At 41.1% G+C, this 13,558-nt stretch overlaps 1 protein-coding gene across 2 annotated transcripts in view; it reads left to right on the top strand.

Moving 5' to 3' along the window:
* LOC8039166 (cGMP-dependent protein kinase 1) overlaps positions 1–13,558 on the top strand; it is a 121,101-nt gene that overhangs the window by 100,119 nt on the left and 7,424 nt on the right. Inside the window, exons 6-15 of one of the 2 annotated variants that reach the window (XM_029992868.4) lie at positions 111–188; positions 992–1,101; positions 1,740–1,811; positions 2,092–2,169; positions 2,420–2,507; positions 2,996–3,135; positions 5,828–5,917; positions 7,327–7,468; positions 8,716–8,879; positions 10,613–10,735. In XM_029992868.4, coding sequence (XP_029848728.2) covers positions 111–188; positions 992–1,101; positions 1,740–1,811; positions 2,092–2,169; positions 2,420–2,507; positions 2,996–3,135; positions 5,828–5,917; positions 7,327–7,468; positions 8,716–8,879; positions 10,613–10,735 — 1,085 coding nt within the window. Of the gene's footprint in view, positions 1–110; positions 189–991; positions 1,102–1,739; positions 1,812–2,091; positions 2,170–2,419; positions 2,508–2,995; positions 3,136–5,827; positions 5,918–7,326; positions 7,469–8,715; positions 8,880–10,612; positions 10,756–13,558 lie in introns of those variants that run through there. The other variant, XM_040212539.3, reaches the window with a different exon arrangement.

The raw sequence follows: 13,558 nt of genomic DNA, 5'->3' as shown, positions 1-13,558 counted from the left end.
GCCTCCTTGTATTATAAATCATCATACAGAACTTGATTATAGAATGAAACTAGGAAGACATTAATCTTGACATTAAGATTTCTGACCCTTTGTGATGCATTCTTTTTCAGACTACTTACACACAAGGTGACTACATCATCAGGCAAGGGGCCAGGGGTGACACCTTCTTCATAATAAGCAAAGGAACAGTAAGTCCTACCTACCTGTACACCTGTTCACAGCTTAGGACATTATAAGTTGATTTTTTTCCAGACATTAATTAACTTCCATAGAAAATATTTAATATATAGTTCTTTGGGAAGTAATAATTTTTATTGGAAAGTATAGAAGAAGACTTTGGAGAAAGAATGGAAACCCATCTACTTCATTTAACAGCGGTGTTTAATATAAACACGACAGTGTGCAGGCCAGAGAGCTGGTTTTGAGAAAGGACAAACATAAGAGAGAAGCTCGGGAGAGTTTGGGAGACTCAATTCAGTGAACCTTGTTAACATACAACTAACTATAAACACGCACAGATAATTTCAAGTGAGAGCAGAAATATGTTAATGCCTGCCATTACAACGAAACTCGTTGGCCACAGCAGCCGGTCTCTGCAGATAATTAAGCGGGAGCGAGCTTCAGGGTTGCACGTAGCAGTAATCCCACAATCTCGCACGTCAGTAGTAGGTCTATGTTTTGGTCCCTGTTAATCCGCGCTCGCAGGACAGCAACTAAAAACATGGGCAACAATGAAACTCTCATATAGCCAGAACGAAAGGAAAAACAAAACTGAGCAAGGATTCAATTATAGTGCTTCCACTTTAAATCTTGACCCTTCCGTCCCTGACAGCTGACCTTCATTGGGGCTTTATATACACACACTTAGCAGTCTGCTCATGCAGCTGCATATTTTCTTGCATTTTGTTTCCTTGAGCTGGCGGCTCCCTGGGGGAGAGTGGCATTGAAATAAAAGAGAGTGGCCTTTTCATTCTCTTGTTCGCATTTTTAGGTCAAGGTGACCAGGAAAGCTCCCGAGGAAGGTGGCAGCAATGCAGAGGAGGAGATCTTCATCAGAACCTTGCACAGGGGGGACTTTTTCGGAGAGAAGGCACTGCAAGGGTAAGGGAGCCATGCGGCCGAGTTTGTGCTCATTTGGCTGATTTCTTTCTTGACTGGGGAGGGTCTGTCTCTGATGACAACAGTGTGACTCGATGCACAAGTTGGGATGTCTGCCCTAATACTACGTCGTGACCTTTTGCAATGTCTTTGACTTGTGTGGTCAATTAACTTAGTCATTTGTGTCTGCATGAGATGGGAGGAATGTTTTCCTGCACCTCCTAGTGAGAGTTTTTTTTTTTTTTTTTTTTTTTTTTTTTTTTTTTTTTTTTTTGGAGGGGCGTGTTTCCTTGGAGCTCAATTTTCTAATGTTTGATTCTGTCCCCTAATTTTAATTTGCACCGGTAATTTTTTTTTTTTTTTTTATTCTTTCACTTTTTATTACGAGCATGCTTTAACTTACAGCAGGGCCTTTTTTTTTTTTCTTACCTTCGCTTTTCATTTTGTGGAACTGCTTGCAAAAGCTACATCATCTCGGCAGACAGCTATTACACTTTGTCGTTCTGCCAATTCTATTCTTTTAAGATTGTAGTTATTTATAAAAACACTGCTTACAAGAAAAGTTAATGCTCTTAGTTCTAAAACTTCTTCACAACTGACCGACCTTAATGTCTTTCTTTCCATGTGTTTTTCCTGCGCAGCGAAGAATGTCGGACGGCAAACATAGTAGCGGACGACGCGGAGGGTGTGACATGTCTAGTCATAGACCGAGAGTAAGTGACCTCCATCCAGATTCCTATTTTCCTTTAGCGTTCTACATCTAGTTTCTCCTAGCTGTCCTAGTCACCTTTCACACCATAAGAAGCGACTTTAAATTTATTCTACTTATATTAAACCTAGCTTGAAAACTTTGTTGCTCCATTATTTGTGCTAGTATATAATCTTGCTTCCAGTGACTTGATTTTAAAGATTTGAAAAGCTACCTAATTGTGAGTCTCTGTTGTATTTCTGGAGGATGGTCGACTCATCATGTGCCACGCTCTCTTTGTGCAGCTCGTTCAACCAGCTCATGAGCAACATCGACGAAATCCGAGGCAAACAGTACGACGAAGACGTGGGCGTCAGGCAGAGGTGAGAACATTTTTTTTATCTGCTCCATCGTTGCCATGTCGGTTGTATGTCATTTTGAGTGGTAGGCTTTCCCCGAAGTGCTTTTGATGAGTCGAGGTGCATATGATTTACTTAACCTCTATTCACATTCCTGTGCTGCATCTCGGATTGTGACCAGGGTAAGGAATTGTAGCTGCTCTTTAGCGGTCGTCAAACTGCCTCTTCCCTTTTTCCGTTTGTGTGCATGTCCAAATCTCAACTTTTGTTGCAGGATCAACGAAGAGTTTGCAAACTTGAAGTTGAGCGATCTCAGGGTAATAGCCACACTTGGAGTTGGTGGCTTCGGGAGGGTTGAACTGGTGAGTTGCTATCAATAAGGCATTGAGGCTATTGCGGTTCGGTGTAGGTTTTCGTTAAGCTTTCTGGGAATCATCTCACAATACTTCACACGTGTTTGCAAGGCCTTTTTTTTTCTTTTTTTTTTGTATTGCATCTACTGTTTCAAAGGAGCGTTGAAAAGGGGGTAGTACAAAGTTCAGCAATGAGTGTCATTTTTTTCGTTCAAATATATTTACCTCTTAGCAAAGATGTTAAACTTGGTTAAAGAAGTCAGGGTCCAATCACTGACACAGTTTCCCAACTATTGCATAATACTGCAGCCCACTAACATTCTTATGACTGGTATCGAATTGGCAAGTTCACCCGAGATCAATAAATCTAAATTAGGTGCTGCCGATACAACGTTCACCACAGTAGCTTTTTAAAGTAAAAGAATGTTTACAATCATAATAAGTGAAACCATCAAGTTATCTGTGCACCTCACATGTTCTCTTTCTTTACCGTCCAGGTACAAAGTGTGCACGACCCGCTGCGGTCTTTCGCCCTCAAGGTGATGAAGAAGGCACAGATTGTGGAGACCAGGCAGCAGCAGCACATCATGTCGGAGAAGATGATCCTGGAAGAGACAAACTGCGAGTTCATTATCAAGTGAGTCCACTCTGCTGCATCTTTTCTTTCGTCACTATAAATCTTTTCTGTTCCTGACTTCTAGGTTTGCTTAGTTTCTCTTTAGTAAATATTTCACACTTCCTGAACATTTACTATTGAAGGCAACTGTCAAAACTATTAGCATTGCGAAATGTGTATTTGCAGCAATAACTTGGGTTATAAAGTTTGGCGTTCGAAACCAATCTCAATCAATAAATTCAGGTCATTGTTGAGTTGACCACGTGTTCTGCTGTAAATTTCATACACTTTGGCAGTGCTAGTGTCATGGCATTGACACACAACCGGGAACAAAGAACTGAATGTAGTTCTGGTTAGAGAAATTATCTTTGATCGTTAACCAAAACAAGCCATACTCAGTCTAAGGAGCTGACGAAGCCATTGTCCTTTACATTGGTAGAGAGTGCAATGGATGTCCTGACATGAGATCGCTTTAATAATGCAATGAAGATGAACCATTATAACATGTTCTATTAATGATGTGGCCTGCCAAGATCAATATTTCTATAACGCTCAATCAATCCAGACAAACCAAGATTTGGAAGTGTGTACTTTTAAGAGAGCTTTCACTGTGTTATAGTTGTAACCATGAAGTTCCCTACCATTATATCATGCTTTTCCTAGACTCGTTAAGGTTACAAACAACATTGTCTTTGGCAGACAGCTTTTTGCGTCTGTCAGCATGTTACGTACGCTACTTATGCTATCGATTTCCCAAGGAAGCAGGATGCATAAAAGTTTGTATGTTTCGCATGTAATTTCCTTTGGGCAAGGTGCATAATGCCCGCTGCATTGTTGAAGTCGAATTGTTTGGGCCATTTGATTTTCCTATCTGTAGTGTATGGTGTCCCTCCCTCCCCCCTAAAAGAAAACTGTTTTTTTATTGCAAAAATAAACATGCATCGCCGAAGGCTCATTCTCCGCCCAAATGTGGCGCTAGCTGTTCGAACCAAATACCAAAGCTTCAGAACTAACCCTTATCTTACTCAAAAGTTATAAATTCTTTTTTTGAAATTTTCAATGGGAAAATGTTGGCCAACAGAGATCTCTAATACATACAGAAAATGGTGAAAATGGACCCCATTTTCCCGTTGAAATTCTTAGAAAATCACTTATAACTTTTGAATGAGATAACGGTTAGTTCTGAAACTAGCATTGGTTCGTACCACTAGTGCTACATTTGGGCTGAGAATAAGTTTTGGCAATGCATAATTTATTTTTGCAATCAAACAAAACTTTACTGCAATTTATTAGGACACACTGTGCATTTAAAGCAAGGACATAGGAATGAAAAATGGCATCTGATTCTGCAGTTTGAAAGTCACAGCACTTCTTTATGCAACACCAATCAATGGTCAGTTGGCACCTCTGTTAAGGGGGGACACTACCCAAAAAAGTCAACTTCTGTACCGCTTGCTTGATTTGAATCACATTTGCAGTGGAAGTTTATATGAGTGGCAAGCCCATCCCTGCCAAATTTCGTTGGCCTATGTCGGTTCTGAAACTTGTTACGAATGTTACAATATGGAAGTCAGTGTTACAATATGTAACACGAATGTTACAATATGGAAGTCGCTTAGGAAAACTATTGTTTTAATATAAAATAAAAGTTGGTGATATTATGTGTAATTTGTGTAATATAGTCATAGGAATACTTCTAGTACATACCCAGCTTGTTATTCTGCTATATTGCATTGTTTTTAATAAGTATAACTCCAAAGAAGATCAATTTTTTTTTTTCGTGTCTGCCCTTTCTTACAAATGTAGCTTTTTAGCATAAAAGAATGTTAAAGTAGAAAAACTAACCAGGCAGGCACGTTCCTCACAAAATTCTATCCCAGAAAAATACCTAACAATAATTCTCTATTGTGTAATAGGAAAACGATAGTTTTCCTAAAGTGAAATTTATGCCGAAAGGTGCAACGGAGAAAAATGCATTCAAAGTGCTCCAACCACCACCTTTTCTTTAGCTTCGATAGACCAAAAATAATATATAAAAAATTAACTATGCAGTTTAAACAATTGAAACTTTCTGGGAATATACTTTAGATGTTGATGGATGTAAATATGAGATTTTTTCAAAATCAACGTTTTTTGGAGAAATTTTTTTTTGTTTTGAGTAGTGTCCTCCCCTAACAGGTGCTGCAGCGTAAAAACCTGTGCCCCTGTGCTATGTAGGTTTGATCACAAACAGTAACATTGCAAATGCAATTCAACTTCACCATTAGCTTGGGAGTGCTACAGAGCCTACTGTATGCAACAAAAAATTCTATGAAATAGGGTTTTGACTCTGTCCAAACTGTGCCTAGATATGTAAAGAAAGCAATCCAAAATATATTTTTACGACCATCTCAACTGTACTTAATTTTCATGCTATAAATGCTGAAGACAAAGCATCTCCATTTGAGGTTCCATACATTCTCATTTGTATGCAGTTCATCCACACTAAATCTTTTTTTTATTTGGCTGCTTGCCTAGGCTTAATTTATTTAAATTTGGGCAAGGTCAACATCCCTTTTTTTTCCCGAAGCTTTTACAATCTTCATAGTTTATTCCAATGGAAAATGCAAGAGGCAAAAGGGTCTTTGCTTATGTGCTTGCATGTCTAGTGTAGTGCGTGAATGGTCGACCCAAAAAGCGCCACCCTTTCTCGGGGATCCATCCCCATTTGCAGGCTTTTCAAGACCTTCAAGGACAGGAAATACTTATACATGCTGCTCGAACCATGCCTGGGGGGAGAACTCTGGACAATTCTCCGTGACAGGTAACAACGCACAATGGCGTAGTATTCTGGACAAGACTACTATCGTTCTTTGCTGTTCCTTGGTGTGTATGCTAGTTGTATATGCTTTTGTCTACTCCTTGTTTGTCTTCTATTTCATTTCGAAGTCTACGGAAACTTTTTTTTCCCACTTTGGAGAGAATCGAGATTTAACCTACATTATCAAGGAGTCTTTTTGGGCGTATTTATTACGAGAAATCAGATAGTATACTTTGTCTGGGGGTGTTTGATCTTTGTTGCTATTTTCTTTCAAATCTTAACCAATCAGGTTCGACTTGGAGAGCTCATAGAATCATGCCTAGGGGATTAAATCATCAAAGTGGAAGAGTACAAGATCATGCAACCACCACCAGAAAACAAAGATGGACAAAGAAACAAGATGTGTTCATTATGAAAAATCTGAGACTAGGAACAGAAAATGGATAAAAAGGGACACGCATAAAGACCGTCTCAAAACACAGCTACAGATTTTATTTCACATCCTCACATTTATACAATCGTCCACCCTCCCCAAAGGTTACCAACTCCTCACAACAAGGTAAGAACGAACACGAATAACAACATCCTCTGATACGGGGTGACCCCAACCACAAGCATGATCAACAAAGGAATGGACCCTCGCTACACTGACCTTTGACCGAACCCCATTAGTGATCCGCAGAAACCTTTTAATTTCTCCACTCAACGACAGGGACAGCTGACTTGTGCAATGTCCATGGCTAACAATCTGCATCCTTTCTTTCACAATTCGCCTATTATGCATTCTTTCTCTTTCTTTAGGACACTTGTTTTCTCACAAACCGGTTTGCACCCATTGCATTTTTCAACACCCTTTCTAGCTCCGAGGTTTGTGTGTTAGTTTTAACTACCCTTCTATGCTCCAAAATTTCATCAGTTAAACAGCATCCAGTCTGCCTGATGTAGGAAAAACCACTTTTCAAGGGAATGCTATACACAACCTTTTCTTCACAAGAAACCGCGGGATTCCTATGTTTATTGAGACACTCTCGACGAACCCTAGAAAAACCTGTTAAAATTTCGAGCTATATGTTGTGCCTTGAATACGAGAGCTACGTCAAATTTAGTCGCTACTTGAGGTTGCACGAAATCCAATGATAGTAAGGCACCGAAACCATATTTTTAACCCTATTTGTTCCAGAGGGAGCTAAGCTAAAACCTTTCACTAATTTTAACCCAATACTAGAAAAGACAGCTCTGTTATTGATGCAACTTCTGGATTGTGCCATAGTATCAAAATGTTATAGCATACATTTAGACTGAAAGTAAATTTTCAGCTTAGAGGGGCGAGATTATCAAATTTCTTCGTGCCTAGTGTTCGCATGTCATGATGAGTGTGCAGAAAGCCAACATGATTGCTTCCCTTTTCCCAGGGGCAACTTTGACGACAACACCACGAGGTTCTACACTGCCTGCGTTGTGGAGGCTTTTGACTACCTGCACGCCAGGAACATCATCTACCGTGATCTCAAACCTGAAAACATGCTTCTGGACATCAGTGGCTACATCAAGCTGGTGAGGGCACACCGTTCAGATGTTGCGTTTTTATGGTGTAGCTTCACAAGCAGAGCTTTCTATGAGCATCGAGATATTCTGCAGTCACCTCTGTGGAGTGTTATGGCATAAGAATATTGCAAGCTGAAAACCTCCAAAAGGCCATAGGAATCTTTTTGTCACTTATAATGTATTTTTAATCTCGTTATTTCTATGTAACTTTCTAAGCTTTGTACTTGATATTCGAGGGCCCTTAAAGTATCTAGATGTTCTTTTCATGTTCTTAACCATAATACATTCTGGTTATACCTATATGTCCATGTATATCTGTGCAAGAGAAACATTTTGTTACCTTATGTAAAACACTCGAAAACTGTTTTAAATGTTTTAATTTAGTAAAGGAATTTATAATATGATGCCACCGTGAGAGTTCTGCAACAACTTTATATCAGTACTTAGCAACTTTTATGACATTAGTTCCGGCCCATTTAAAATTATTTGTTAGCTTCCCTGACTCGGATATGTTAGCCAAAGACAAACTTCTGCCACGCTTCTCAGCATTGTGTGTGATGTTCAACAGTGCTGAGGAAGGGCAAGGTCTCTCAAAGCGTGGAAAGAAGTGGCAGCAATAGCTCGATAGGCGCAGGCGTTCAAGCTATGCTTCGACGCAGCAAGCCTTGTATTGTTTCTCTTCTGAAGGTCGCCTAGCTTTGCGTGGCCTCCTGTCTGTTCACATTGCAATCCAGAAGAAACTGGCACAATGCGACGCGACTCGTCCGTTACCAACATCCCGAGGCAGGCTTCGGCTCCACGGCGCCATTACTGCGCATAGACTACAGAGTGTTTCCAACTGCTTCATCAGGTTCATGGGTTTATGGGCAGTGCTTGCAATACAAGCTGCAAAGGAGGCGACAGAAGCGTTGAACGTCTGCAAGCGTCTCCGCCTTTCCGCCCGCTTTTCTCCTCACCACACAGCAATGCAATGCGCGCACACTTGCGACCAATCAGCGCAGGAGGCATACGCCATTAAATTGCAAATGCTCTGAGTAACTTACCCACTCCCTCTCCTAAATTTAGGCTTTCTAGGCACCAGAGGGCACGTTGCCATCTCTCGGCAGACAAGCAAACTTCCTGGTTGGGCGTGGTCACGAGATTCGATGATGTGATTTGGTTTTCTGCCTAGCACAACACTGCCGCAAATGCAGCTGGGAATCGCCTCCCCTATAACAGCTGTTGCTGTAAAAGCTTTCTTCAATCTCGCCTTCCAGGTGGATTTTGGCTTTGCCAAGAAGCTGGTGAACGGCCGCAAGACGTGGACGTTCTGCGGCACCCCCGAGTATGTCGCTCCCGAGGTCATCCTGAACCGGGGTCACGACATCTCGGCCGACTACTGGTCCTTGGGGGTCCTCATGTTCGAGCTCCTCACGGGAGCGTGAGTGTTTGCCCATTTGTCGACATATTCCTGTCCTCCTGCCTGACGGCTTCGTGCGTCGGAAAGCGAACGCTGGGCACTGCGGAACTCGTCTTCATATCAGCTTCTCTCGTGTATAAGATATGCACGTACACTTTAACATTCTGTCAGAAACCACTCATATTGATGCACCGCACCTGTAACTAGAAAAGAAGGGAACATTTACATTCAAAATAGAGCAAGTTCAACTTTGTAATTTCATTGTTTTATTCGAGAGAAGATGCGTTTTTTTGGTGTTGAGATGTTGTCTTGCTGGTTGTTATTGGTGATATAAACATCGAGGTACTAGTAGCTGGAATGCTGAGCCGCCGTCACAAATTACTCGCATTCATTTGCAGCACTGCTCGTTGATGAGGCAGCACACAAACTTTCCATATCTGATGTTGAGCCAGTCAGGTACCGTTGAAAGCAGTGGCGTACCAACTTGTTTTTCAGTGGAAGGGCAAACCAGACTCCCCTCCCCTTCCTTCCTCCTTCCTTACCCCCAGGACCGGAGGGCGGTGCCCTTGTTATCTCTTGGGCGCCGCCGGCCAGAGTTCTTCCTGCCCAGTGGTGGCTGTTTCAAGGGGGGGCAAAACACAGGCCTTGCCTGCCCCCCCCCCCCCTTAGAAAACTGGGGGGGGCAAGCACCCCCCTTGCCCCCCCCAGTTGATACGCCCATGGTTGAAAGTTTCCAAATTGTCAATGAAAGACTAACATGGTGCCTGTGCAACTATGCTATGCATGATATGGATTAAACAGAGAAGAACACGGATGGAGAGTATGAAACAAGCAACTTCAGCTGTGTTCAGGGTCGGTCTTACCAATAGGAAGAATAGGCAGCCCATTTTTGGGGGCGGCCAATTTGTGGCCACCTCCTAATTAATTGGCTCCTTTTTTTTAAAAATCTAGCTCCTAGTTTAACTACTGTAGGAATTCCAGCTCTAAATTCAGTTACCTTTGAAAATTTTAACTTCAAACTTGGTTGCTTCCCCTGGGGAGTGGGGTGTCGAGGGGGGATGGGGAGCGGCGGCAGCCTAGTGTAAAGGCTGTCTTGGGCGGCAAAATGCTAAGTCCGCCTCTGACTGTGTTACATATCTCTTAAAGGGATTGTCCGGTGATATTCAGAAGTTACTAAGTTTTTGCGCTGGTCACTAAGAGAGGGCTTAAATATAGTCATATCTGATATTTATTTCATTAAAAGATGACCCAACATTTGTTAAATCAATTATGGACATCAATACGAAACTTCAGTCCAAATTTTGCAAGTATGCTTAGCTGGTCATGTCATGATGTCACATCAGGCATGGTAAAGTCAGAGTCGCGGGGGGCGTTGACTTATTCCCGATTTTGATCAGCATGGTTGATGGTGCATATAAAGATCATCGGCGAAGATTTGAGCTTCTTTATACTGTAAATCTTGTCTTTCTTAGAATGAAGTTGTTTTACTGAAACAGCAGTCAAAAGCTCAGGTGGCTCTCTTTGCCTGATGTTACAGCAGAGCTTGCATTGTTGCCAACGGAAACGCTGTGTATTTTGCAGGTGCAATCTAAGCAGTTGGGCTCTGTTTAAAATTGGATTACTTGTGTGGCGGAGGATTAAAAATTCAAATATTGTGCAGATGATATTCTTGAAAGCAATGACAATATTATTTAATTGTTTTCTGAAATACAAAATTTTGGCGGACAATCCCTTCAAGAAAATCTTGCATGCAGACCGCCCTTCACGGATGCTGACTTCATGAAGACGTACAACATCATCCTGAAGGGGATTGACGCCATCGACTTCCCAAGGTGCATCACTCGGAATGCAACCGCCCTCATCAAGAAGCTCTGCAGGTGAGGCGTCCCCCATCTCCCCACACTGCCATATGCAGTGATTAAGATGGCACGATGGCCTTTTGAAAGGACTCTATAGATCATTTTTTTAATATTGCACTATGGTTTACTATGAAGGTGCCCATAGGTGGTGTCTTTATATTTTGAAAGTATGAGTTAACCCGAGTCAAAAGAAAAAAAAAAAATGAATACCGTATTTACTCGCACAATGAACGCACTCGCGTAATGAACGCACCCCCCAAGTCGGCTCTCAAAATTTCGACTTTTTTTTCACTTGCGTAATAAATGCACCCCCATTTGGACGTCAAAATTTTGACCCCCTCCCCCTACGCGCGCGAAATGATTGCACTTTTCTATCCTAGTGCAGCAAGGTCGTGAATGCATGAGCAGCGTGGGCGAACAAAATGTATTGCAAAAGGCGTGAAAAAGATTCGCAAAGATCCAATGGAAGCAAGAAAAAAAAAAAAAAAAACACGGATAGGAGCTTTTTTTTTTTTTTTGCACAGCACATGGAGTTTGTAGTTACCTGGTACTTGTATTGCTACAAAAACTTTGTCACCTAAATGGTGGGAGGAGCTCAGAACATGTGGCACATTCTTTGTGTCCCAACTTTATTCGTGGGGCTAAGATACCTTCAAATTTCTTTTTCTGTAACTCATCGTATGGGTTATCCACAGTGTATACCGGTTGGGTATTTTTTTTAGGCTTTACAGATTTGCTTTAAAAAAAGCTGTGAAAGTTGCACTAATGCGGTTTTTGCAAATGGGTTATATGGACAGGGGCCATAGTACTATAGGGGGCTAATTGTCGCGACAAGTCGGCGAGTTAACTAGAATATGTTCATTAACCTTTTAGTTAGTGAAAATCAACAAAGTTGGGAGTTGTTTGGGTGTATATCGCTACAACGCCTCCCGTAATAATGGCTGTGTGCTATAGACCGCCAGATAATGATAAAAATTTGTTACCAAGCTGTATAAGTGTCTTTCTGAAATCACAACTAAATACCCTAATGCCTTTGTTACTCTTTTTGGCGATTTCAATTACCCGAACATTGACTGGTCCGCCCTCTCTTCTAGTTGCGCTTTTTTTCAAGAATTTATAGACTTTTGTTTAGATTTCAACTTCTCAAATGTTATCACTCAGCCCACTAGGATTACTAATCACTGCAGCAATATACTCGACTTATGCTAAAGCCAAGACCCCTCACTCTTCAGTAATATCACGTACTTACCCAGCATTAGTGACCATCTTGTCATCAATTTAACTCTCTCTCTCTCTGTTCCTCGTAGATCACATTACTGCAAATTCATTCGTAATTACGCGAGAGCTGATTACGCATCTATCAACTCGAACCTCGAAGATTTTTATCATACTTTCTCAGTTAACTTCTGGGAAAGTACGGTAATTGAAAACTGGACTCTCTTCAAAGATAAAATGATCTACCTAATAGAACGTTTTATTCCACTGACCCGTATTATATCTGATAACACTAACCCTTGGTACAATAAAACAATTCATAGGCAATCCAATAGAGAAAAGACTCTATAAGAGGACTAAGGCTGTCAACACTACGGCTTCCTGGAATGCCTACCACGAATGCGCTAGGGCTTATAAATCCTCCATTGATCAAGTTAAAACCAAATTTTATAGTATCGTCTTCCCCAACATACTAACCACCAAACCAAAGAAGTTTTGGAAAATAATCAATCCGGCACTATCTATTCCTTTGCAATTTGTAGATGACGATGGACTTCCGCTTTCAGATAAACACGGCGCTCTTGCTATTAACAATTTCTTCTGCTCCATCTTTATCAACGAGGACTTGCTAAATATTACCGACTTGTGCCAATCCATTCACCCTCTTATGAATCCTATCTTAATTGACCGCACTGGATTACTTAAGGCTATAGATCAACTGAAGGTATCCTCCAGCTCTGGAGGTGACCAAATTAACTCTAAGGTATTAATAAACACTAAACACATTTCTTCCACTTTCCTTTGCGACATATTTTCTCAATCTCTTAAACTCTCTGAAGTTCCATTCGATTGAAAAATTGCTAACGTCATACCCATTTATAAAACAGGCGATCGCCAACAAATCAGCAACTATCGGCCCATCTCCCTCACCAGCGTTTCATGCGAACTCTTGGAGCATATTCTCTATTCTAACATAATAAACTTTCTTGACTCTCATAACCTCCTTTTCAAGCACCAGCACAAATTACGCAAGTCATACTCGTGCGAAATTCAGCTAACAGCATTTCTAACTGACGTTTACTCAAATTTCGATTCCAATGTTCAAACTGACGCCATCTTCATTAACTTCTCCAAAGCACTCGACAAGGTCCCCCATCAACGACTTTTAAAGAAACTAAGAGATATTAATCTTCACCCCTTTGTAGTCAATTGTATTTCTGTATTCCTCACTAATCACACTCAGTACACTTCTGTTAACAACATAAAATCTACCACAAGCACAGTAACGTCTGGCGTCCCTCAAGGAACCGTTCTCGGCCCCCTTCCTTTTTTAATCTACATTAATGACCTCCACCATGGCATCACTTCTGAAATATGTTTGTTCGCCGATGACTGTCTCATCTATAGACTGATTCATTCATGCCACGGTCAACTAATCTTGCAGAACGATCTCCAACTTATAATTCAGTGGTGTCATAAATGGCAAATAGCTTTAAACTATAATAAATGTAAATCGCTATCTTTTTCCCGCAATTCACATGTTCTATCCTCCTCTTACCACCTTTCTAGCATCCCAGTAACTGCTTGTTCATCGTATAAATATATAGGAATTCATCTGACATCTGA

Source organism: Ixodes scapularis, unplaced genomic scaffold (assembly GCF_016920785.2).
Source record: "Ixodes scapularis isolate PalLabHiFi unplaced genomic scaffold, ASM1692078v2 PGA_scaffold3__209_contigs__length_174095766, whole genome shotgun sequence".
NCBI lineage: Eukaryota > Metazoa > Arthropoda > Arachnida > Ixodida > Ixodidae > Ixodes > Ixodes scapularis.
The sequence above is the reverse complement of the archived record's forward strand: the minus strand, read 5'-3'. Positions and strand labels throughout refer to the sequence as shown.